The sequence below is a fragment of the Podarcis vaucheri genome, assembly GCF_965113315.1.
Source record: "Podarcis vaucheri genome assembly, chromosome: 2".
NCBI classification, from domain to species: Eukaryota; Metazoa; Chordata; class Lepidosauria; order Squamata; family Lacertidae; genus Podarcis; species Podarcis vaucheri.
Window position 1 is genome coordinate 130092357 of NC_138760.1, and position 26897 is coordinate 130119253.

General features: G+C 45.4%; 1 protein-coding gene across 1 annotated transcript; it reads left to right on the plus strand.

The window, feature by feature from the left end:
• Positions 1-21983, plus strand: LOC309527347 (uncharacterized protein). The gene is made up of 3 exons (XM_082214129.1): positions 1-87; positions 1791-1964; positions 17700-21983. The coding sequence occupies exons 2-3, from the start codon at positions 1832-1834 to the stop codon at positions 19322-19324; spliced, it is 1758 nt and encodes a 585-aa protein (XP_082070255.1). The 5' UTR covers positions 1-87; positions 1791-1831; the 3' UTR covers positions 19325-21983.
• Positions 21984-26897: the final 4914 nt, after the last annotated feature.

A 26897-nucleotide genomic window follows, 5' to 3' on the forward strand; every position in this document is an offset into this window, starting at 1 on the left:
TGCCCAGTCCCTCCCTGCCAGCAAAGAGGAGGCTGCTTTGTTCTCTCTGCTTTGCAAAAACTTCCTCGGTGCCCCTCCTGGAATCCGGTGAGTCTCTTCTCTCTTCCCCCTTGGGGTGCAGCGGGGAGAAGGGGGTCCCAGGGCTGCAAGGGAGGAGGCAAGGGGCCCCCCGTTCGGCTCATGCATGGGGGGGGGAGACCCCCAAGTCAGGGGCTGAGTGTCTGCGACTCTGTTCTTCCTTTGGATCAAGATGCTGCCTTCCTTTTGGGGGAGGGGTCCTTTTTGGGGCAACAAAAGGAGCGCATGCAAATAAGCCCCCTTCAGATTGAGGGGAAGGGTCGCATTTCATAACGCAGAGAAGCATCCAAGGACTCCGAGGAAGGAGACGCCCTGTGGAGTGGGGAGATACAGCCCCCCCCAAGTGGGGAGACTGGAGGGGAGACCCTCTCCCACCATCTACCCAAATACAATTCCCAGAGTTCCCTGGCAAGAAGGGCGGATTGGTGACCACTCTGGGAATTGCAGTCTTTGCGCAGCAGGGCTGAAGCTGCCTCCTTGCAACTCTCAGGGTCCTGAACCAATTCTGGCTCCCAGGATTCTTGGGAGGAGTCCCCAGGGCCGGGTGAGATCTGGTTTCCAACCTTGTTAAACATCTGCCCCCTCCCAGCTGAGCCAGTGCACAGACTGGCATGTGCCACTCTTGGGAGCAGGAGCTGCATCCAGCCTTGCTCAGCTCAATATTTTTAGGAAGACCATGCCCCTCCTGCCCTGGCAAGGCACTGGGGTGAAGCTGCAACACCATCAGCATCCTGTGTCAATAATAATAATAATAATAATAATAATAATAATAATAATAATAATAATAATATTTATCTGCCACCCAGTTGACTGGGTTTCCCCAGACACTCAGGGCTGCTTCCAGCACATATAAAAACATAATAAAACATCCCGATACAGGGCTGCCTTCAGATGTCTCCTAAAGGTTATGTGGTTCTTTCATTTCCTTGACATCTGATGGGAGCGTGTTCCACAGGGAGGGGGCCACTACCAAGAAGGCCCTCAGCCTGCTTCCCTGTAACTTCTCTTCTTGCACTGAGGGAACCGCCAGAAGGCCCTTGGTGCTGGACCTCAGTGTCCAGGCTGAAGGATGGGGGTGGAGATGCTCCTTCGGGTATCCTGGGCAGAGGCCGCTTAGGGCTTTAAAGGTCAGCATCAACACTTTAAATTCTGCTTGGAAACATACTGGAAACCAATGTAGATCCTTAGGAGTGGTCTTACATTTTGCGTGAATAAGGAAGATGAGGAGGTGGCTAAGAAACAGCAGGAGCCAGATCCTATTCCCAACCTTCTAGGGTCTCTCAGCAGCTCTAATGAGGAGCAGAAAGAGGTTTGGGGCCCAGCCAGCTCAACTGCTAAGGCATCTCTTGCACTGAGACGTGGGGGCACCTACATGTAATAGCTACTCGGCTGAATTCTGCGCATGCTCTGGGGTTGCAGTTTTCAGGCTTGGGGACAGGATGGTGCCTGGTTTTTGCACCAAGTTCGATCCATAAGCCCCACTGAGTTCAATGGGGTCCACTCTCAGGTCACTAGTGTGCATACCATGCCAGCCTTACGAAGTGGGGTGAGGTGTAAACAGATTAAATGGGAATCACTGTAGATGTTTCAAATGGGGTTTGTGTTGGGAAGGGGCTGCCCCATTTGTGCTTCTCCAGGAGCAGGGGAATATCTAGGGCAGGAGAATCCCTGCAGGGCCTCTGAGGCTCCCTTTGCTTCTTCCTCTCTCCCAGGACCCTGCAGCTTGTGGTGGCTTCCCGAGTCCTCAGGAAGGATGAAAGAGACTGAATCTGTAAACCTAGCGAGGATGGAAGGGGGAAGATGGACAGTTGACCTGGTCAGGTTGTCTCCTGCATCCCTCCTTACAGCCTCTGAGCGTTCCCTCCCAGGGACCTCCAAAATATCTGGTGAGTCCCAGGGGAGGTGAGATGGGGACATGGATGGATGGGGCTGGAGAGGTACTGGGGCTTGCTCATTTTGGGGGTGGGATGAGGCAGGCAGGCGGATGGAGTTTGAGAAGGTGGGCACCTTTTTGGGCTCCTCCACCTGCCTTCCAGCGCCTTTGACATCTGCAGGCAATTTGAGCCAGGAATACGTCACAGCTCCCCGGCCACCGCGATGTATTGGCGCCAGTACTGGGCTCTGAATGCCCTACCAATATCAGAGAACTCACTGATCCCTTGCACAGCACTAGAAGCCATGATTCTTTAAATTGTTGTTGTTGTTTAGTCGTTTAGTCGTGTCCGACTCTTCGTGACCCCATGGACCAGAGAACGCCAGGCACCTCTGTCCTCTACTGCCTCCCGCAGTTTGGTCAAACTCATGCTGGTAGCCTCGAAAACACTATCCAACCATCTCGTCCTCTGTCGCCCCCTTCTCCTTGTGCCCTCCATCTTTCCCAAAATCAAGGTCTTCTCCAGGGAGTCTTCTCTTCTCATGAGGTGGCCAAAGTACTGGAGCCTCAGCTTCACAATCTGTCCTTCCAGTGAGCACTCAGGGTTGATTTCCTTCAGTATGGAGAGGTTTGATCTTCTTGCAGTCCATGGGACTCTCAAGAGTCTCCTCCAGCACCATAATTCAAAGGCATCAATTCTTCGGCGATCAGCCTTCTTTATAGTCCAGCTCTCACTTCCATACATCACTACTGGGAAAACCATAGCTTTAACTATACGAACCTTTGTTGGCTAGGTGATGTCTCTATTTCTCAAGATGCTGTCTAGGCCTGTCATTCATCTTCTCCCAAGAAGCAGGCGTCTTTTAATTTCGTGGCTGCTGTCACCATCTGCAGTGATCATTGAGCCCAAGAAAGTAAAATCTCTCACTACCTCCATTTCTTCCCCTTCTATTTGCCAGGAGGTGATGGGACCAGTGGCCATGATCTTCGTTTTTTTGATGTTGAGCTTCAGACCATATTTTGCGCTCTCCTCTTTTACCCTCATTAAAAGGTTCTTTAATTCCTCCTCACTTTCTGCCATCAAGGTTGTGTCATCTGCATATCTGAGGTTGTTGATATTTCTTCCGGCAATCTTAATTCCGGCTAGGGATTCATCCAGCCCAGCCTTTCGCATGATGAATTCTGCATATAAGTTAAATAAGCAGGGAGACAAAATACAGCCTTGTCGTACTCCTTTCCCAATTTTGAACCAATCAGTTGTTCCATATCCAGTTCTAACTGTAGCTTCTTGTCCCACATAGAGATTTCTCAGGAGACAGATGAGGTGATCTGGCACTCCCATTTCTTTAAGAACTTGCCATAGTTTGCCGTGGTCGACACAGTCAAAGGCTTTTGCATAGTCAATGAAGCAAAAGTAGATGTCTTTCTGGAACTCTCTAGCTTTCTCCATAATCCAGCGCATGTTTGCAATTTGGTCTCTGGTTCCTCTGCCTCTTCTAAATCCAGCTTGCACTTCTGGGAGTTCTCGGTCCACATATTGCTTGAGCCTTCTTTGTAGAATTTTAAGCATAACCTTGCTAGCGTGTGAAATGAGTGCAATTGTGCGGTAGTTGGAGCATTCTTTGGCACTGCCCTTCTTTGGGATTGGGATGTAGACTGATCTCCTCCAATCCTCTGGCCACTGCTGAGTTTTCCAAACTTGCTGGCATATTGAGTGTAGCACCTTAACAGCATCATCTTTTAAAATTTTAAATAGTTCAGCTGGAATACCATCACTTCCACTGGCCTTGTTATTTGCAGTGCTTTCTAAGGCCCATTTGACTTCACTCTCCAGGATGTCTGGCTCAAGGTCAGCAACCACACTACCTGGGGTATATGGGACATCCATTTCTTTCTGGTATAATTCTTCTGTGTATTCTTGCCACCTCTTCTTGATGTCTTCTGCTTCTGTTAGGTCCTTTCCACTTTTGTCCTTTATTATGGAAATGTTTGTATGAAATGTTCCTTTCATATCTCCAATTTTCTTGAACAGATCTCTGGTTCTTCCCATTCTATTGCTTTCCTCTATTTCTTTGCATTGCTCGTTTAAGAAGGTCTTCTTGTCTCTCCTTGCTATTCTTTGGAAATCTGCATTCAATTTCCTGTATCTTTCACCATCTCCCTCGCATTTTGCTTGCCTTCTCTCCTCCGCTATTTGTAAGGCCTCGTTGGACAGCCACTTTGCTTTCTTGCATTTCCTTTTCATTGGGATGGTTTTCGTTGCTGCCTCCTGTATAATGTTACGAGCCTCCATCCATAGTTCTTCAGGCACTCTGTCCACCAAATCTAAATCTTTAAACCTGTTCCTCACTTCCACTGTGTATTCATAAGGGATTTGACTTAGATTGTATCTTACCGGCCCAGTGGCTTTTCCTACTTTCTTCAGTTTAAGCTTGAATTTTGCTATAAGAAGCTGATGATCTGAGCCACAGTCAGCTCCAGGTCTTGTTTTTGCTGACTGTATAGAGCTTCTCCATCTTTGGCTGCAGAGAATATAATCAATCTGATTTCGATGCTGCCCATCTAGTGATGTCCATGTGTATAGTCGTCTCTTGTGTTGTTGGAAAAGCGTGTTTGTGATGACCAGCTTGTTCTCTTGACAGAACTCTATTAGCCTTTGCCCTGCTTCGTTTTGATCTCCAAGGCCAAACTTGCCAGTTGTTCCTTTTATCTCTTGACTCCCTACTTTAGCATTCCAATCCCCTATGATGAGAAGAACATCCTTCTTTGGTGTCACTTCTATAAGGTGTTGTAAGTCTTCATAGAATTGGTCAATTTCAGTTTCTTCGGCACCAGTAGTTGGTGCATAAACTTGGATTACTGTGATGTTAAAAGGTCTGCCTTGGATTCGTATCGAGAGCATTCTATCATTTTTGAGATTGCATCCCAGTACAGCCTTCGCCACTCTTTTGTTGACTATGAGGGCCACTCCATTTCTTTTACGGGTTTCTTGCCCACAGTAGTAGATATGATGGTCATCCGAACTGAATTCACCCATTCCCGTCCATTTTAGTTCACTGATGCCCAGGATGTCAATACTTATTCTTGCCATCTCATTTTTGACCACCTCCAACTTACCCAGGTTCATGGTTCTTACATTCCAGGTTCCTATGCAATATTTTTCTTTACAGCATTGGACTTTCCTTTCGCTTCCAGGCATATCCGCAACTGAGCGTCCTTTCGGCTTTGGCCCAGCCGCTTCATCAGCTCTGGATCTACTTGTACTTGCCCTCCGCTCTTCCCCAGTAGCATGTTGGACGCCTTCCGACCTGAGGGGCTCATCTTCCAGCGTCATAACTTTTATATGCCTGTTGTCTTTGTCCATGGAGTTTTCTTGGCAGGGATACTGGAGTGGCTTGCCGGTTCCTGCTCCAGGTGGATCACGTTTGGTCAAAACTCTCCACTATGACCTGTTCATCTTGGGTGCCCTGCTCGGCGTAGTTCATAGCTTCTCTGAGTTCTTCAAGCCCCTTCGCCACGGCAAGGCAGTGATCCATGAAGGGGTTCTTTAAATTACCTGATCCTAATTTCAGGACTGATTGCCGATGGGGCCTCTGTGTTTTGCCTTTTTCTTTTCTTTTAGGAATAACTTTTCCTTTTCTTTTAAAAACAAGGATCATATAAGACTAATATATGATACAAATATGTAGACTAAATAAATTTGCAGGAATAACATGTCGTTCCTCGTTGGTGATCAGTGTATGAGTTCTGGGTTCATGAATTGGTATAAATTGAAACAAAAAAGGGTAAACAGCGGAGAACAGAGAACATTCAACATTGCATAGCCGAATTCCAAGTCAGAAGCTCTTGTGACTGTTGTGCTTAGATTAAGTGTGAGTAATAGTCATTTTCCATCTTCTGTTACCAATTAAACTATACGGAGTTGGTCTCCTCATAAAAATGAGAGGAGATTCAAAGTGAAGAAAGATATTTAGAAAAAGCTTTAAATTTAGACCAAATTTAGACTGAGGCAACAGCTGATGGGGAGTGTGTAGGTGAAGATGTTCCTGCTTGTTTCAGAGGAGGCAGGGACGTTGCTGGATCCTGACAAGAGAGCTTTTTGTAAGGAAGTCAAGAAGGAGAATTGAGGGATCATGGACCCTCTAATTCCCTGTTAGATCATAACATCAATGTCAGGGAACTGACATCAGAGCGAGAGGTGGAGGCAGGGCTCCAAAGCGATGCTGGAGAAAGGACCAGCAAGGGGGGGGGCAGGAATTCAGCGTAACACCAGTAGAGAAGAGAAGGAGATGGAGGATTTGGAGACAGGTCTCCAAGACCCTTCACCAGAGACTAGTGGGGAGAGCGCTGACATGCCTCTGCCTTCCCCTTGTGCAGACGAGTTCCGCGCAGGGAAAGTAGGAGGAGACTTGGCGTCAAACAGCTCTTATGCTGGAAGAGGTTCAAGAAACGCCCACTGACGGATTCTGCAAGCGACTGACCGGCCACGGAGTGTGGGCTGTCAGCTAAGGCATGGTGAGCCAGGCAATCTAACCGAAATTGAAGGCAACTTACGCACAAGTAACCCCTTACAACCATTACAGCAATCCGTCAGTGGCTGAAGTTACTTGTGCACAGGCAAGGAACCATGAGCCAGACTGGAGGTGCCGGTGCAGCGGAGCAAGCTGCGATTGTGCAGGACCTGGTGAAGAGGAACCGGGACCTGGAACAGCTCTGCTGACGGCGCGGCTGGATGAAAGGCGAACTCAGGATGCGCAGGTTAGACCCACCCCAGTGGCAAAGAAAGTGCCGAGACTGGTACACAAGTTTGGGGGGAAGCCCCAGGACTATAACGCGTTCCGAACGGAAATAGAGTACGCTTTGGAACTGCAGCACGATGACTTTGCTGACGATGCTGAGAGGGTGGCATATATCGTGGGGCACCTTCAGGATGGGGCGCGTGAATGGGTCAGGCCCCTAATCGCCACGCAGAATGCTGCCATGAGGGACGTTCGGAAGTTCCTCCAGGCTATGGACGCGATGTATTCAAGCCAAATTGGGCAGAGTGTAACCCAGCAGGAGCTGATGAGGTGCAAGCAGGGGGACCTATCCGTTAGAGACTATTGGTCCCGTTTTGCGATCCTAATACACCGGCTCGAATGGGACCTAGTTGACCTGCCTATACGGATGCTGTTTGAGGAGGGGTTGTACCCAACCGTGAAGGACGAGCTCTCCCACGCGCCCCGCCCGCAATCTATGGACGAATTGACCAAAGCGGCGCTAGGAGCTCGGCAGGAAACGCGCGCTTTGGAAAGGCAGGAAGGGAGAGGAGAGCGTTGCCCTGACTACCGCATTCCTCAGATGCCAAAGCAGCCTTCCGGGTCCGTTGAGCCAATGGAAATCGATGGAGCGCGCACGAGAGAGGTTTTAAACGCCAACCAAGGGTGCAAAAGGGAGGGAAAGGCTGGCAAAAGCACCAAGAAGTGTTTCCTCAGCCAACGGCCAGGACACTTTGCCAGGGCCTGTCCACAAAGAAAGGCTTGGCAAGGGATGGTGGGACCCGCTGGTAGCGAGGAGGAGGGGGCGGAGGACCAGGTGCAGGGAAACGCCAACGCTTGGCTGCCGACAGGGGGCACAGCAGCCAGGCGAGCAACTAATGGAAGTGCCCCAACCGGACCCACCCAAGGCGTCAATAGCGATAGAGGTGGTGCTATAACTCCCAAATGGACACCTAGTCAAGGTGAAGGCAATGCTGGATTCAGGCAGCTGCTGTAATTTTTTTAGCAAGGAGTTCGCACTAGAGCACCAACTCCACCTGCTGCCACTTGATTTTCCTCTCCAGGTCACCACGATAGATGGCAGGGAGCTGCTGGGAGGGGAGGTGACACATCAAACCCCACCAATGAGAATGAGGGTTTCCAGACACACAGAAACCATTGCCTTTCATGTGGCCACACTGGCGGGACCCCCGATAATATTAGGCATGAGCTGGCTAGTGCTACACGATCCAGTGGTGGCTTGGCATCAACGGACAGTCATCTTTGGGTCAGCTCACTGTTTGGAACACTGTCTGGGGGGGGGGGAAAGCCCAGGTTGAGGTTGGCCAGAGTGGCAGAAATGACATGTCGGACAGGGAGATGCAGGAGTTGCGGAACTTTATTGACAAGAACCTAAAAAGGGGTTTCATAAGGGAATCTAAGGCAGTGGGGGGCAGCCCTGTGTTCTTTGTGGACAAAAAAAAAAAAATGGATCAGCCCAGGCTGGTCGTGGACTATAGAAAATTGAACCTCGTATCGGAACCTGTGACCTTCCCAATTCCCAGAATTGATGACATTCTAACTTGGGTAAGGAAGGGGAAGATCTTTACCAAGCTGGACCTCAGGGGAGCATACAATTTGATTAGGATGAGGGAGGGGAACGAATGGAAAACCACCATGTTTACCCCCCTAGGGGCCTTTGAGTACCTGGTCATGCCATTTGGATTACAGTCAGGCTCAGCCTGTTTTCAAAGCTTCATGCACCATGTGCTGGGACCCCTGCTGTACAAAAACTGCGTAGCATTTCTGGACGACGTCCTGATCTATTCGGACAATGAGAAACAGCATGTCCAGGACGTCAGGGAAGTGCTGAAGAGGCTGCAGAAGCATCAGTAGTGGGTCAAGCTGGAGAAGTGCCAATTTCACGCCGGAGAAGTGGAATTTCTGGGATACAAGTTGTCGGACAGGGGCCTAGCCATGGACCCCAGCAAGGTGCAGGCGGTGCTGGAATGGAAGACCCCCAAAACATGGAAGGATGTGCAGAGGTTCCTCGGGTTCAGCAACTTTTACCGGAAGTTCATCAAGAACTTCGCCCACTTGGAGAAAAAATTAAGAGTGAATCCAAAATCAAAAGAGACTTTAAGAGAAATAAAATTCCACCAGTCACAATATGCGAAATTGATTAACCAAGAAGTGGAATGGAAAATCAAACAAATGAAACAAAGATCCTTTGAATCTGCAAACAAATGTGGGAAACTACTTGCTTGGCAGTTGAAAAAGAGACAAAAATTAAATTATGTCACCAACCTAGAAGTTGAAGGGAAAAACTTTCAGAAACCAGGAGAAATTAGAAAGTGTTTCCAGAAATATTTTAAAAAATTGTACACACAAGAACCTGAGGAAGCAATTGAGATAGAACAATTCTTGAAAGATAATGGCCTTCCAAAATTATCTCAAGAGAAGAGATCAATCTTGAATTGTAAAATAACACTACAGGAAATCGAGGATGCCATTCAGAATATGCAACTAGGCAAATCTCCGGGCCCCGATGGACTTACCTCCAAATATTACAGGACTTTAAAAGACTATCTGATACAACCATTAATGGAGGTTTGCAACTATATTATGGGGGGAGGGAGGACACCAGATACGTGGAAAGAAGCATTCATCACATTGATACCTAAAGTGGAAACTGAAAAGACTCAACTTAAGAACTATCGCCCCATCTCACTCCTAAATGTGGATTACAAAATATTTGCGGACGTTTTGGCTAACAGATTTAAAAAAGTATTAAATGAAGTAATTCATAAGGACCAAGCAGGCTTTCTCCCAGGTAGACATTTGTATGATAATACCAGGAACATTATCGATATTTTGGAACTTTTACAAACAAATATTAACACCAAAGCGGTGTTAATCTTTATCGATGCGGAGAAGGCCTTTGATAATATTTCTTGGAAATTTATGAAGAAAAACTTGGAAGGGATGGGAGTGGGAAGGGGGTTTGAGAACGGAATAGAGGCAATCTATTCTGAACAAAAAGCTAAGTTGATAGTGAACAATGTGGTGACAGAAGAACTTCATATTGAAAAAGGAACACGCCAAGGGTGCCCCCCTATCCCCTCTGTTGTTTATCTCAGTCCTGGAGGTTTTGCTGAACATGATAAGGGAGGATCGGCAGGTACAAGGAATACGGGTCGGAGCGAAACAATATAAACTGAAAGCATTTGCAGATGACTTGGTTTTAACATTACAGGAGCCAGAACCTAGTACAAAAAGAGTTTTGGAATTGATTCAGAAATTTGGTCGGGTGGCGGGTTTTAAGCTGAACAAACAAAAAACTAAGGTGTTAGGGAAAAACCTGACGGTTATTGAAACAGAGGAGTTTCAGAAAGAAACAGAACTAAACATTGTTAAAAAAGTGAAATACCTGGGGGTCAATCTGTCTTCTAAGAATTTGAATCTATTTAAAGATAACTATGAAAAATGTTGGTCAGAAGTTAAAAAAGACTTAGAAATTTGGTCAAGATTGAAATTATCCTTGTTAGGCCGAATCGCAGCTATAAAAATTAACGTTTTGCCAAAAATGTTGTTTTTGTTCCAGGCCTTGCAGATTGTGGACAGAGTGGATTGTTTTGGAAAGTGGCAGAAGGACATTTCTAAATTTGTCTGGCAGGGCAAAAAGCCCCGAATAAAGTTTAAAATATTAACTGATGCAAAGGAGAGAGGGGGGTTTGCCCTGCCGGACTTAAGGTTATACTACGAAGCTGCGGCCTTCTGCTGGATGAAAGATTGGATTTTATTGGAAAACACTGATGTCCTAGATCTGGAAGGCTTCAACAATTCGCTAGGTTGGCATGCGTATTTGTGGTATGACAAGGGGAAAACACATGGAATGTTCAAAAACCATATTGTCAGGAAAGCAATATACATGGTCTGGAAAAAATACAAAGACTTATTGGAAAGTAAAACTCCGAGGTGGATTTCACCAATAGAGGCCAAAGCTCGGAAAACATCCAATATGGAGGCATATTGGCCGAAATATTGGGAAATAATAGAGAATATTGGAGGTAATTGGAGATTGCAGAGCTTTGAAAAACTAAAAGATAAGGTGCAAAATTGGCTACACTATGCCCAAATTAATGAGGTTTTCAAGCTAGATAAAAAAATAGGATTCCAGGTGGAAAAATCGAAACTTGAGACAGAGCTGTTAGAACCAAAGACCAAGGTAATATCGAGAATGTACAACTTGCTGCTTAAATGGAACACTCAGGATGAGACAGTTAAATCAGCCATGCTAAAATGGGCTCAAGACATTGGTTATAACATCATGTCAGAAGACTGGGAAAAGTTATGGACCACCGGTATGAAGTTCACGGCATGTAATGCCTTGAAAGAAAATATTATGAAAATGGTGTACAGGTGGTACATGACCCCAGTCAAACTTGCTAAGATATACCATTTGTCTGACAATAAATGTTGGAAATGCAAGGAGGCTGAAGGGACATTTTTCCACCTCTGGTGGACGTGCCCAAGATTGAAGGCCTTTTGGGAAATGATCTATAATGAGTTAAAGAAGGTGTTTAAGTACACCTTTCCCAAGAAACCAGAGGCCTTTCTTCTGGGCATTGTCGGCCAGAAGGTGTTAAAAAAGGACAGAACTTTCTTTATGTACGCTACAACTGCAGCAAGAATCCTTATCGCCAAATACTGGAAGACCCAAGATTTGCCCACACTGGAGGAGTGGCAGACGCAACTGATGAACTATATGGAACTGGCTGAGATGACTGCAAGAATCCGGGACCTGGGAGAAGAGGCAATGGAGGAGGACTGGAAAAAATTTAAAGACTATTTGCAAAAGTATTATAAGTTGTATGAAACATAAGATGACGTATGATTCAGAACGCTAGCCCCAGCAACGAAATTTAATTATTTATGAAATTGTTAATATTTGTGAAAGAACCAAAGTCTAAATGGGTTAAAATGATATCAGGCTATATTTTTAGAGTAAATGGAGAACAAGAGATTTAAACTTAAATTGCAATTGAAAATATAAAGAAATATATGAAATAAGGGTATAATTTGCTGATGACTTTATTATCAAGAATGCATCATCCGGGGGATGTGGGGAAGTCCAATGGAAATTTGAAAAAAAAGTTATTGAAATGGAATCCTTTGTTTTCTTTTCTTATCTTTTCTTTTGTTCTGTTTTTTCTTCTGTTTTACTTGTAATTTGGAAAAATGCAATAAAATTATTATAAAAAAAAAAGAACTTCGCCCACTTGACCGCACCCATCACGGATTGTCTCAGTAGCAAAAAGAAGTTCATCTGGACTGAAAGTGCCCAATGATCCTTCGAAAAGCTAAAGAAGGCGTTCGCGTCGGAGGAACAGCTCCTACATGTGGATCTGCAGAAGCCGATGAGGCTGGAGACAGACGCGTCAGACCGGGCGGTGGGAGCAGTGTTGCTGCAGCCGGGAGGGAGCCAACACGCCTGGAGACCGTGCGCCTTCTTCTCACGGAAGCTGAGCAAGTCGGAACAAAACTACACGGTGTATGATCGCGAACTGCTAGCAATTTACGCAGCCTTTTGGCAGTGGAGACATCTACTAATAGGGGCCCAGCACAAGATTCAGGTGTGCACGGATCACAAGAACTTGGAATATTGGAGAACGGCTTGAGTTCTCAACCAGAGACAGATTCGATGGGCATAGGAGTTCTCCAAGTTCTTCTTTGAGATCAAGTACGTGCCGGGAGAAGAGAATGTGAGGGCAGACGCGCTGTCCAGGAAGCCGGAGTACATGGAAGGAGAAGGACCGCCGGAAGTGAGAAACGTGTTCCCAGAGGAATGATGGGTGTGTGTGGGAGCATTGGTTGGGAAACGAGAACTAACCGAGCTGATTCGCCAGGACGAATTCGCCCAAACCAGAATCAGGGAACTCAGGGAAGCGAGGGGAGACTAGGGAGGCTTTGAGGAAAGGGAAGGACTGCTGTACTACAAGGGAGCAATGTATGTGCCTGGGGAGGCCTTGCGGGAGAGGGTGCTCAAACAGCTTCACAACAACCCAACAGCGGGGCACTTTGGGCAACACAAAACTATGTTACTGGTTACTAGGCAGTTCTGGTGGCCAAGGTTGAGGGAAGATGTACGAGAGTATGTACGTGGGTGTGACCGCTGCCAACGGGCTAAGGGAGAGAGGGCTGCCCCGGCAGGGCTACTGGAACCCTTACCCGCACCGGGAAGACCCTGGGAGGTGGTGTCTATCGATTTTATGACAGATTTGCCCAAGTCCAGAGGGAAGACAGCAGTCATGGTAGTAGTAGATCTGCTAACCAAAATGTGCCATTTTATAGCGTGCTCACATGCAGTAACGGCAGAGGAAACAGCCAGGTTGTTTGTGGATCACATCTTCAGGTTGCATGGGGCTCCTTCGAGGGTTATCTCAGACCGAGGGAAACAATTTACCTTGAGGTTCTGGAGGAGGCTCATGAACTTATTGCAGGTGGAGGTGGGATTCTCGACGGCGAGACACCCGGAGACCAACGAGCAAGCAGAGAGAGCGAACAGTATTTTACAGCAATACCTACGCTGCTACGTGAACGAGAGACAGAACGATTGGGTAGAGAAGCTAGCACTGGTGGAGTTTGCATACAATAATGCTGAGCATGTGTCCATGGGGATGAGCCCGTTCATGGCTAATTATGGGTGTCACCCCAGGGCCTTTCCCGGGAGGGGGGAGGAAGGGGGGAGCGTACCCGCGGCAGAACAGTTTGTGGAAGAAATGGAGGCCCTGCACCAGCAGCTTAAGATGAACCTGGAAAGGGCCAAGGAAGTGTACAAGAGGCAAGCAGACAAGCGTCGCCAGGAAGGGGAGACTATAAGGGTGGGAGACCGGGTGTGGTTATCCACCCAAGGGCTACCCTTTAAGGGAGGGTGCAAGAAACTGCAGCCAAAACGGCTGGGACCCTTTGAGGTAACACACCAAGTGAACCCGGTGGCATTCAGGCTCAAGCTGCCAGACAGCATGAAAATCCACCTGGTGTTTCATAGGTCACTGCTCTCACCATACAGGGGGGAGCGGAGGTTCTGGTGGGAAGGAGGAGAAGGCCTCACACACCCACAAGTGGAGGAGAGGGAACACCACAACCAGGTGATGGAGATCCTAGATTCGCGATGGCGGGGGCGGCAGGTGGAGTACCTGGTAGCTTGGGAGGGAGAACCCGAGTCAGAAAACTCGTGGGTTCCCGCGGGGGAAATAGATGATGGATATCTGGTGGAAGAGTTCGACAACAGGTATCCGAGGAAGCCCAAACCAATAGAGAGATTCTGGGAGGAGCAATTTGGAACCACCGATGATGATGAGGAGGATTTTGTGGGTTTTTCTGCTTCTGAAGAGGAAGGAGGAGAAGCGTCGGGGGAGGAGGAATCGGACTGGGAAGCCTGTGCCGTGCTAAGAAATCGGAGCGGGTGGGAAGCGGGGTTTGAGTCCTCGGAGGACGACAGCAGCTCCTTTTGGGTGTTTCCTGCATCGTCGGCTGAAGAGGGGGACAAGGTTACGTCACCGGGTCGGGCTGGGGGTGGAGGGGGTCCTGGGAGGGAGGTGGATGTCAGGGAACTGACATCAGAGCGAGAGGTGGAGGCAGGGCTCCAAAGGAATGCTGGAGAGGGGACCAGCAGGGGGGAAGGAATTCAGCGTAACACCAGTAGAGAAGAGAAGGAGATGGAGGATTTGGAGACAGGTCTCCAAGACCCTTCACCAGAGACTAGTGGGGAGAGCGCTGACACGCCTCTGCCTTCCCCTTACTTGCGCAGACGAGTTCCGCGCAGGGAAAGTAGGAGGAGACTTGGCGTCAAACAGCTCTTATGCTGGAAGAGGTTCAAGAAACACCCACTGATGGATTCTGCAAGCGACTGACCAGCCACGGAGTGTGGGCTGTCAGCCAAGGCATGGTGAGCCAGGCAATCTAACCGAAATTGAAGGCAACTTACGCACAAGTAACCCCTTACAACCATTACAATCAATTTTGAAATTCCATGCCTACCTCTATTTCAGGGGTGGCCAGCTTCCAAGAGACTGCGATCTACTCACAGAATTCAAAACTTGGAGTGATCTACCCCTGTTTTTGAGGGGTTCAGGTCAAAGTTGTTGAACTTTTATTAGCAACTCACCAAAGGAGCGTTGGGGTGGAAACAGCCTCCAGCCTCGATTTGTAAGCTCTGTCTTCCATTCTCCAACAATGGAGGGAGGATCCGGGAGGGGGCGAGCGATTGACTGCGATTGACCAAAACCTCGCAGGGATCTACCAGTAGATCGTGATCGACCTGTTGGACACCCCTGCTCTATTTGATGAACCTCCACTATTTGGAAGGAGACCAACAGCATCTGGGATTCTAAAATCCATACCATGAGCCCTGAATGGAGGAATATCAACTGTTTGTGATACTGTTCTTTGTCTAGTCATGCCTTTTGAAACAATGACCAGGCTTGTCTGAACCACCCAGGCCTTCTTAAATGTGGGCTTGAGAGTTTTTAGGGAAGTTGAAGTAACTTCTGTCAGGTTTGTTGTTTTGGCTTCTGTTTGCATTTGATTGACCAAAGAGATGAGTGACATATGGGGTGGATTCCAGGATTGAGCTAAATCAAATCTATCCCAAATAAAAGCCAAGCAATATGTCAGTTAATATCAGCCAACAAAGGCAGTGAAAACTACAGTGGTGCCTCGCAAGACGAAATTAATTCATTCCGCAAGTTTTTTCTTCTTGCGAGTTTTTCGTCTTGCGAAGCACGGTTTCCCATAGGAATGCATTGAAAATCAATCAATGCGATTTTATGGAGGCTGTCCGGGGACAGAGGGGGAAGGGCCGAGCGCCTTCCCCTCTGTCCCCGGACCTGTTTAAAGCAAGGGGCGGCGGGGACAAGATTGCTTCTCCCCATTGCCTGCCCCGCAATCTCCGGGGACAGAGGGGAAGGTGCGCGCCTTCCCCTCTGTCCCCGGACCTGTTTTAAAGCAAGGGAAGGGGCAGCGGGGAGAATCGCTTCTCCCCGTTGCCGCCCCTTGGTTCAAAAGGGGTCCGGGGAGAGAGGGGAAGGCGCACGTGCCTTGCCCTCTGTCCCCTCTTTTGAAGCAAGGGGCGGAGGGGAGAAGATTGCTTCTCCCCGTTGCCGCCCCTTGGTTCAAAAGGGGTCCGGGGAGAGAGGGGAAGGCGCGCACGCCTTCCCCTCTGTCCCCGGAGATTGCGGGGCTGGCAACGGGGAGAAGCGATCTTCTCCCCGCCGCCCCTTGCTTCAAAAGAGGCAATCCTTGGGCACGTCCACCAAAGGTGATAAAAAGTTCCTTCAATTTCTTTACATTTCCAACATTTGTTATCAGGTAAATGATAGATTTTTGCAAGCTTGACTGGGGTCATGTACCATCTGTAGATCATTTTCATAATATTTTCTCTTAAGGCATTACATGCCGTAAACATCATCCCAGTGGTCCACAACTTTTCCCAGTCAGCAAACATAATGTTATGACCCATATCCTGAGCCCACTTAATCATTGCAGATTTAACCATCTCATCTTGAGTGTTCCATTTCAGCAGCAAATTATACATTCTTGACAAATTCTTAGTACTGGGTTCTAACAGTTCTGTCTCTAATTTTGATTTTTCCACCTGGAAGCCAATTTTCCTGTCCATTTAAAAAGTTTCCATTATTTGATAATAATGCAGCCTCACCTTCCCTTTTAATTTCTCAAAACTTTGCAATTTCAATCTGTCCCCTTCTTGTTCCACAATTTCCCAATATTTCGGCCATTTAGCCTCCATATTTAGTTTTTTAACAGCCTTTAGCCTCCATATTTAGTTTTTTAACAGCCTTTGCCTCCATAGGTGACAACAACCACCTTGGAGTTTTACTTTCCAACAAATCTTTGTATCTAATCCAAACATTAAATAGTTTAATAAAATACGGTTTTTAAACCCTTTGTCAGCTTTGACCTTGTCGTACCACAGATATGCATGCCACCCAAAAGTATTGTTAAATCCTTCTAAATCCAAAATGTCAGTGTTCTCAAGAAGTAGCCAATCTTTCAACCAGCAAAAAGCTGCTGATTCATAATATAGTTTAAAGTCTGGCAGGGCAAAACCGCCCCTTTCTTTTGCATCAGTTAATATTTTAAATTTAATTCTTGGCTTCTTCCCTGCCAGACAAACCTAGAAATATCTTTCTGCCACTTCTTGAAACAATCCATCTTGTCCAATATTTGCAATGTTTGAAACAAAAACAACATTCAAGGCAGTACATTCATCTTTATAACCGCAATTCTGCCCAACAAGGAAAGCTTCATATTTGTCCAAATTTCTAAATCTTTTTTGACTTCTGTCCAAGTCTTCTCGTAATTATCTTTAAATAAATTCACATTTTTAGATGTCATATTTATCCCCAAATATTTCACTTTCTTAACTACCATTAACCCTGTCTCATTCTGAAACTTTTCCTTTTCAAATGCTAGCGAGTTTTTCGTCTTCCGAGGCGTTCGTCTTGCGGGGCACCACTGTATTGTAAGGCCTCACATCTAACTTCAGTCCTTCCTTTATCACAAGCATTCATTAACTTTGTTCAATAATAGATGTAAAGCACATCCCCTTCACTCTGAGTGGGGTTGGGGTCCGGGGCAGCAATGCAGAGTTAGCACGACTTACCCTAACATGGCAGTGCATTGCTGGGGGAGGGCTCAGGTGGTGGGTTTGATGGTTCTGTGTCATCTGCACCCTGGTCACAGTATGCAGGCAGTGTGGCCCATTGGTTTCAAGAGAATCAGGCACCCCTCAGGCGTGCTCAAGTGTTAGGGGGTTGAAGATGCCACACATCTACAATGCCGTTAAGTTAGACTTCAAGGCTGTCCTCTTGAGGCTGAAACGGAGCACTCTCAAGTCTCTTAGTGAGTTGGGGGGCGGGGAACTCTGTTCAATAATCTGGAGCTTCATTTCTTCCTGAGGCGATAATTATCTTTTCTCTTCATTGCAGATGGTGATGAATGGGAAGGGAAGAACAAGGGGGACCACAACAGAATCCACGTATCGGAGAAATCAAATAAATATTCAGAGTATGGAGAGAACATCGGCCAGAGCTCCCAGTCCACCTCCCATCAACGAAAGAGCTTCATTCGGAGGGATAGCCTCACTTCACAGGAAAGAATTCATAGAGGAGAGAAATTGTATCACTGCAGAGAATGTGGAAAGAGCTTCAGTCAAAAGGATCATCTCACTTCCCATCAAAGAATTCATTCGGGCGAGAAACCCTATCAGTGCTTAGAATGTGGAAAGAGCTTCAGTCGAAAGGATCATCTCACTTCGCATCAAAGAATTCATTCGGGCGAGAAACCCTATCAGTGCTTAGACTGTGGAAAGAGCTTCAGTCAACACAGCGGTCTGACTTCCCATCAAAGAATTCATACAGGGCAGAAACCCTTTCACTGCTTAGACTGTGGAAAATGCTTCCGTCTGAAGGTAAATCTCACTACCCATCAAAGAATTCATACAGGGGAGAAACCCTATCAGTGCTTGGAATGTGGAAAGAGCTTCAGTCACAGGAAGAGTCTCACTTCCCATCAAAGAATTCATACAGGGGAGAAACCCTTTCAGTGCCTGGAATGTGGGAAGAGCTTCAGTTGCAGCTCAAATCTCACTTCCCATCAAAGAGGTCATACAGGGGAGAAACCCTATCAGTGCTTTGAATGTGGGAAGAGCTTCCGTCAAAGTCGGCGTCTCTATTCCCATCACAGAATTCATACAGGGGAGAAACCCTATCAGTGCTTGGAATGTGGGAAGAGCTTCAGTCGAAAGGACAGTCTCACTTTGCATCAAAGAATTCATACAGGGGAGAAAGCCTATCAGTGCTTAGAATGTGGGAAGAGCTTCATTCACAGACAAGATCTCACTTCCCATCAAAGAATTCATACCGGGGAGAAACCCTATCAGTGCTTGGAATGTGAAAAGAGCTTCAGTCACAGGCAGAGTCTCACTTCCCATCAAAAACTTCATAAAGGAGAGAAACCCTATAAGTGCTTGGAATGTGGCAAGAGCTTCAGTCGAAAGGATCATCTCACTTTTCATCAAAGAATTCATACAGGAGAGAAACCACATCAGTGCTTGGAATGTGGCAAGAGCTTCAGCCACAGTCGGAGTCTCTATTCCCATAAAAAAGTTCATACAGGAGAGAAACCACATCAGTGCTTGGAATGTGGGAAGAGCTTCAGTGAAAGCAGCAGTCTCACTTTGCATCAAAGAATCCATACAGGGGAGAAACCCTATCAGTGCTTTGAATGTGGGAAGAGTTTCAGTCAAAGCCCCTATCTCATAATCCATAAAAGAATCCATACAGGGGAGAAACCATATCAGTGCTTGGAATGTGGGAAGAGCTTCAGTCAGCGCCCCCATCTCATAATCCATAAAAGAATCCATACAGAGGAGAAACCCTATCAGTGCTTGGATTGTGGAAAGAGCTTCAGACACAGACAACATCTCACTTCCCATCAAAGAATCCATACGGGGCAGAAACCCTTTCAGTGCTTGCAATGTGGAAAGAGCTTCAGTCACAGCCAAAGTCTCACTTCCCATCAAAGAATTCATACAAGAGAGAAAACCTCTTAGTGTCTGGAATGTGGGAAGAGCTTCAGTCAGAGTGCCACTCTCATGGCCCACCAAATAATTCATACAGAGTTGAAAGCATATCAGCGCATGGAATGTGGATAAAATTTCACTTGTAAATAAGTCAATTCAAGAACTCAGAGCAGGGTGAATAATAGAATGGTAGATTCAGAATCTAGTCCAACCCCTGCCAATGCAGAAAAAACTCATTTCAAGCATCCATGACAGATGGCCATCCAACTTCTTCTTAAATACCTCCAATGAAGGAGAGTCCACCCCCTTCTGAGGGAGTTCCTTTTCACTGCTGGCTCTTACTATCAGAAAGTTATTCCTGCTCTTTAGGAGAAATCTCCTTTTGTGTTGCTTGAATCACCTCTTCAGATTCCTTCAAGACCTTGAGAAGGACTTCTGTATGTCTGAGAATGTCCAGGGGATTGGACCATGCTCTATATTCGGCAGGAAACCCATGGAGAGGAGTCTGATATAGGGCTTAAGTCATTTTGGCATTGGTCAGATTGTCATAATTACAGACATACTTACTGGTTTGAACGGAAGTGATTCTTATTCCAGGGGAAGTGGTGACCCTGAGATTACAGGCGCTCTCGCCAATATTGTCCAAACGTCCAGTAAAACTTTGACACAGCAGACCGAATGTTTACCCGCTGAGGTTGATGTATTGGGAGTTTAGGTTTAGGGCCGTGTGGTATTGCTTAATTGTATGTGGGGTCCCTATAAAGGGAACTTCTTCCTCTAGGTGGGAGGGATACTGGTCAATTTACCATCAGTTGAATGTAACATTTAAGTCAGATTTTTTAAAACGGATTTGCAGAACAAAACTCACAGTTTGAAAGGGAGTTATTAGGCTCCAGGGTTAAAATATTATCTAAATGTTACTGGAGTGGGATACAAAGAATGAAATGATAAAATCATGAATGAGAAGCTGGGCCAGAGATGTCGGACAAAACATTAACTTTGCTTTATGGGAACAACTGTGGAAAGTAAATTTAAGATTTACAGCTTGCTACATTCTAAGGGAAAACTTCATGAAGATGATGCAGAGGAGTCAATCAAGATCATCAAGGGTCTGAAACCAAGCCTTATGAGGAGGGCTTGAAGGAACTGGGGGGGGCGGGGGCGGCGTATCTATTTCAAGTGAAGGTTGCCGAAATCTACACTTGCGACACGGGCTGTCATACGTCCAGATTTTCCCGGACATTTCAGCAATTTCCGCCCAGACACTGCTTACAATTCTGGATATATGGCAACCATGTCTATATACAGTGGTACCTCAGTTTTCAAACAGCTTAGTTCCTGAACAACTTTGAACTCGAATGCTGCAAACCTGAAAGTCAGTGTTCCAGTTTGCGAACTTTGCTTCGGAAGCCGAATGTGATCCTGAGCTTCTGTTTTCACTGTTCCGCTGCTAATTTGCGTCCCCCCATTGGAATCAAACCCTTCCATTTCCAATTGCAGTGTTCTGAGGTGATATTTGGAGCTTTTATTTGCTGCTTTTGTTTTTGCTAAAAGTAATTGTGTTTCTATTTGGCTTTTTCGTTTTTGTGACTGTGGCTTGTTCTCTGTTTTTGATTGATTGTGTGACTGTGGCAATGTATAAAAGCCCCCCCCCCATCCAAACAATTTCTATCAATCAGTGCAGGTAAGAAAAAATAATAATTTAAATTTTAATCTAAAGTACTGTCTTCTTTCTTTTATAGTACAGTACATTGATTATTGCTTTCATTTTATGGATCAGTGCTCTCGTTAGATAGTAAAATTCATGTTAAATTGCTGTTTTAGGAGTTGTTTTTAAAAGTCTGGAATTGATTAATCTGTTTTGCATTACTTTCTTTTTTTAAAAAAAATTGATTTTTTACATGCATATATTCTTACAATTTTTAAATTTGCTGTACAATTTTTTCCTTTCCCTCCCCCTCCCCCCATACCCATTGGAAGGGTTCAAACAATTATCCTCAGCCACGGGCATAGTTCTGTACCATTTTAGAAAGAATTTTAATTTCAGTTCTCTGAATTTGCTTACTTAAATCTCATCTGTTCCTTTCATTATCCTTTCAACCGTTGCTTCGCTAACTTGTTCCTCCTTACTCCACATCTTTTGAATAAGTTGGGTTGTCTGTTCATTATTTGTAATCATTCTCTTATAGATTTTACCTATCATTCCTTGTTTCGTTTTTTCCATTTGTTTGTATAGTTCCTCTATTGGCTCTTCTAAACTCCTATTTCCTGTTTCTTGGACTTTGGAAATTTTGTTGTATATTCCTACAATTTTTAACCAGTATTGGTTACCTATATTCTCTGTTATTTCCTGCAATAACTTTAAGGACTCTCCTCTATACATACCTTTAACTATATGATATCCCTTAGCGTTTAGAATTTCCCACCATTTGGGATTATCTGTTACCTCATAAATACTTTCTAAGGGTGCACTTAGAGAAATCCTTTTTAAAAGGTTACATAATCTCAGCTCGTTACTAACAGTGAAGATACCAGGTAGCCTGACATCTGGCTGGTTGATAGGGGATCAAACACTTATTTCACTCATTGTAATACACACCAATCTCTGACTTTTGTCTTCTGGGTTTCTGGGGGTTTTCCTGTTGTTATTCCATCTCTCACAGCTACAATAAAACTGCCATTAAAATTATGGACTGGTCATTTATTTGTCAGAGGGCAAAGGGGCAAATTTAGCTGGGGATCAAATACTCCCCCCCCCCACTGTACCTTCATTACTTTAATACATACCGTATTTTTCGCTCCATAAGATGCACCTGACCATAAGGCACACCTAGTTTTTAGAGGGGGAATGCAAGTAAAAAAACATAATTTAAACGGAGCGCTGAGCAGAGGCTGTATGCATCCCAGGCTCTGCTCAGTGCTCCCTTTCATGAGCCGCGTGGAGCGTATGTGTGGCTCTTGGGGGCTTTTGCCCCAGGAGGGAGAAGGGCAGCCCGACAGTGACAGGCTGCCCTTCTCCCTCCTCAGGGAAAAGCCCCCAAGAGCCACACACACACTCCGCGCACCTCTTTAAAGGGAGCGTGGCTCTTGGGCGCTTTTGCAAGAGGTGGGGGAAGTGAGAAAGCCATGCTCTGTCCCTTCCCCCACCTCCCGCAAAAGCCACGGATAGCCGTGCGAAGCCGCTGCAGGGGTTCCAGCTCCCCTGCGAAGGGTTTGCGTGGCTAAGCCAGAAGCTAGAACAACGAGAGGGAGCGCTGCGCAGCGTTCCCTCTCGCTCTTCTGGCTTCTGGGGTAGCCCGCAAAGCTGCATTTGCTCCATAGGATGCACACACATTTCCCCTTTTTAGGAGGGGAAAAGTGCGTCTTATAGAGCAAAAAACACGGTAGCTAAACAAATTTACAAATGAACACCAGAACATTGTATGCACTCCGTACATTTAAAATTGCTTTTACCCTTTGAGTTTTTTGATGTGAAGGAGTGAGCCCTGAGTGAAATACTTTCCACACTCCATACATTTAAATGGGATTCCCCCTGTTTGTTGATGTTTTGCATGGGTTCTACTATCAGTGAAAGTCTTTCCCTGTGTGAGTTTGTTGAAGTAAAGTAAGTTGTGCCTTCTAACAAACTCTTTCCACACTCCATACATTTAAATGGTTTATACCTGAGAAGATTTATTGCTCAGAGAAGCCTGGCGTCCGGCCCGCTTTCGCTGCGCCAGGCCTCCGCATTCCAGAGTCCACATTCCAATGCTCTGAGCAAAAGCAGAGTCCGGCAGCGGTCAGAGAAAGCTGCTGTCTTCCGTGCTTCTTCAGTGTGCTTAAACAGAGTCCACACAGGATTCTAGTAACTAAAAGCAGCTTTATTTATAGCAGAACTATCCATTGTCTAATACAGCGCACAGCATCGTGAAAACACGTCCGCTCTCTTCAAAAGCGAAAGTAGAGAGAACACAAAGGCTGGAGACTCTCGGAAGTGACAAAGAATCTCCCCCCACCCCACAGTAGGCAGGACGTACACTCTGAGCTGTTTAACCCTGTAAGCTCAGGTTCTCCTCACACCCCCTCTCTCCCTGCGCTACTGTGGGGCAAGTAAGTAACAGAACTTACCCCAACTCCAAACCACCACAGAACTCCCCATGATGCTGGAAGCTCAAAGGTTTGGTAAAACCATCAGCCAAGTTATCGTGACTAGCACAATACTTCAGCCGTATCAAACCTGACTGAACACTCTGGCACACATTCTGGAAACGTGTGTCTAGATGCTTGGTTCTGGCCTTAAATTGCCCATATTCAGCTAACTTTAAACAGGGTTGATTGTCTTCCCAAACCGTGATGGGCAAGCTACAATCCCCAATACTTTCTGCTTGCTGGCTGTCTTTCACGTAGCTCGCTTCTATGGGTGTCCGAACTCCTGCACAATCAGACATTCTGAACTTCTCAAGCAACTGCTCAATCTTGCCTTTCTGACTGAGCAAGAAGCTACCATCCTCAGTTCTAGCTATCTCCACGCCCAGGTAGATTTTTACTGCACCTAGGTTCTTGAGCTGAAACCGCTTTCCAAGCTCTTTGGCAAACTTCTGCACCTGTTTGTCTGCCCTTGCAACAAAAATGATGTCATCGACGAAGAATAACACCATTTCCTGTGAGTCTCCTGACCCTCTAAGGTACAGGCAACTGTCAGCAAGACTCTTTCTGAAACCTAGCTTCTCCAAAGCTTCATTCAGGCACAAATTCCAATTCCTGGCCGATTGCTTGAGGCCGTAAATTGACTTGTGAAGTTTCCATACAGTACCTTGCTCATTGCCCTCAAACCCTGGAGGAGGAAGCATATACAGATCCTCCTGGAGGTCTGAGTTCAAGTAGGCAACATCCACATCAAAGTGATGAACCAGCAAACCTCTTTGTGCAGCAATGGCCAAGTGCACAAGTAGAGATTCACTTCTGGAGGTGGGAGCATAAACTTCCGTATAATGCAACCCCCTTTGCTGCATGAATCCTCTCGCTACTAACCTGGCCTTGTACTGCGGTTCTCCAGTACAAGACGGGTTTAAGACGGTAAACCCAATGGCTACTCACGGCCTGTTTGCCCACCGGCAAGTTCGTGAGGGAGAACACACCTAGAGACTCCATTGAGCTCATCTCCTTCTGCATTGCCTCATGCCATTTCCTGGCTTCTTCCTGAGGCAGTTTCTGAACATCCTCAAAACTCTTGGGTTCACACTGTGCCATACCAACCCACACACTAGTGACTGCAAACCTTTCAGGGGGCTTCCCCTTCGTCGTCCGAGCTGATCGGCGCAACACTACTTCAGGAACCCCCTGTGACCCATTGTTCCATTTGCTGTTTTCTCTTCTCTACTTTAATATTTCATTCCATACCTTCTTATAGTTGAATTCTTGTTAATATTTCTGCAGAGTTTGATGGCTAGGTATTTTATTCTTTCAGCCCCCAGGCCCATACCTGTTATGTTGTTTATTACGTTTTTTCCGGCTACATTTACATTAAAATACATCATTTCTGATTTTGTTATATTTACCCCTAATCCAGAATATTCCTCAAAATCTTTGAATATTATCTTTATGACCCCTAATCCAGGATATTCCTCAAAATCTTCGAATATTATCTTTATTTCTTTTATCCCTTCCTTAGGATTTGTTATGATTCCAATAATATCATCTGCAAACAAATTGATTTTCATCTCCTCTTTCCCAATCTTATAGACCTCTATCCTTCCACAGTTCCTTATCCTTTCCTTCTAGTTGTTCTATAGGCATTATATATAGGAACGGCGAAAGAGGACACCCCTGCCGAACGCCTCTGCGTATTGGGAAAGGTTGGGAGTATTCCCCATTAACTATCCCCACTGCTGTTCTTTCCTTATATAGTTATTGTATCGCGAACCGATAAACCTCTCCTATTCCATATTTTGTAATCATTTCCCATAAAAATTCCCGTGAGAGTGTATCAAATGCTTTAAAGACATCTAATTTCAGTAGCCTGAACTTTTTTACTTCTCCGTGATATTGATCTTCTTTTATTATTTGGGGGATGCCATAATTTTGGCGAAGATTTTATAATCTTGGTTTAATAGACTCATAGGTCCATATGCACCTACTTCTTTAGGGTCTTTGTTTGGTTTTAAGATTACCATTATTTCTGCCTTTCTCCATGTTTCTGGGGCCTTTTCCCCTTCTAGTATACTGTTAAAAAGTTGTAGTTCCAGGGCCAAAATTTCTACCATTTCCTTATAAAATTCGGCTGTAAAACCTTATGTTATGTCGTTATTATGCAGTTTTTGTGCGTAAGGTTTCATTGGGCTTTCTTGCCTTAAAGTAGCCTGGCATACATCTCGACTCACCCACACTCTTTTCCCTTGGAAACTCAACTCTTTAATTTCCTTCAAAGTCTGGTATACCTGCTGTTGCAGCTTCTCTCTAGAAAATGTAACTATTACATTCCTAGGGGATTTTCTCCCCTTAGGCCCCCGGCAGCAATGGGCTCGTTCCACTTTTTTTTCATCTTCCTGGGCTATCTCTTTAGCTTGAATTGCTAATTGCTTCACCCCTTTAATTTTGACTCCTTCAAGCATTACAATAATATAAATCCTAGTTAAAATATTTTAAAAGACTTCCACCGCATTCACCGCACGTCTCTTAGTTATCTTGCTCGTCTTTACATCTGTTCTTCAATCATTTCCCTTCCTTAGGTTCTTTCATAATCCGTCAAATCCTTATGTTCTCTATATTCTTAACAAGCTTAGTCTAAGGACAGCCAAACTTTCACATTTGAGCACTGCTTGTATAAATATTCATTTAAGCACTCCCATTGTTTCTGTATTATAGTTTTGGATTTATGCCTTATTAAATCCATCAATTTTGCTAACTCCAGGTACTCACATAGTTTACTTAACCAGTCCCCTTTTGTTGGGATATAATGTCCTTTCCAATGACTGCCTACCAACATTTTCGCTGCTGTTGTTGCATACAGAAAGATGTTGGTTTTGTCTTTGGGGATATGCTTACTCAAGATTCCTAGTAAATATACTTTTGCCCTCCTGATATATGATACTTTATCAATTTTTTAATCTCTTCATGGATCATCTCCCAAAATTTTTTGATCTCTGGACATGTCCACCACATATGGTATAGAGTTCCTTTCATTCTATTACACCTCCAGCATTTATTACTATTTGATCTATTTGTTTTTGCCAGTCTGTCTGGTGCCATATACCATCTGTGGTGCATCTTCATATAATTCTCTCTTAATGAATACTAAGCTGTAAAATTTATATTTTTTCCTCAAAACTTTTTCCAATCTTCAGAATCAATTGTATATCCTAAATCCCGTTCCCACTTTAGAATATTCTCTCCTTTGACTTCTTGATCTGGGAGGACTTTATCTAATAATCTATATATTTTAGAGAGTGTTTTTTGATTATTTTGTAAAACCTCTCTTTCTAATTTTGATATTTTATTTCCCAAATCCCCTAGTTTTTATATCTTTCTTGTATGTAGCCTTAAGTTGGAAATATTCTAACCAATTTATTCCCAGTATTTTGAGTTCTTTTAATTTGATACAGTGGTACTTCGGGTTACAAATCCG

Bases quoted from the DNA above. Each gene is read 5' to 3' on its own strand.
- LOC309527347 (XM_082214129.1), top strand. From the start codon at position 1,832: ATGAAAGAGACTGAATCTGTAAACCTAGCGAGGATGGAAGGGGGAAGA. The intron at 1,965-17,699 runs GTGAGTCCCAGG...TCTTCATTGCAG, and splicing joins AGGGACCTCCAAAATATCTG to ATGGTGATGAATGGGAAGGG.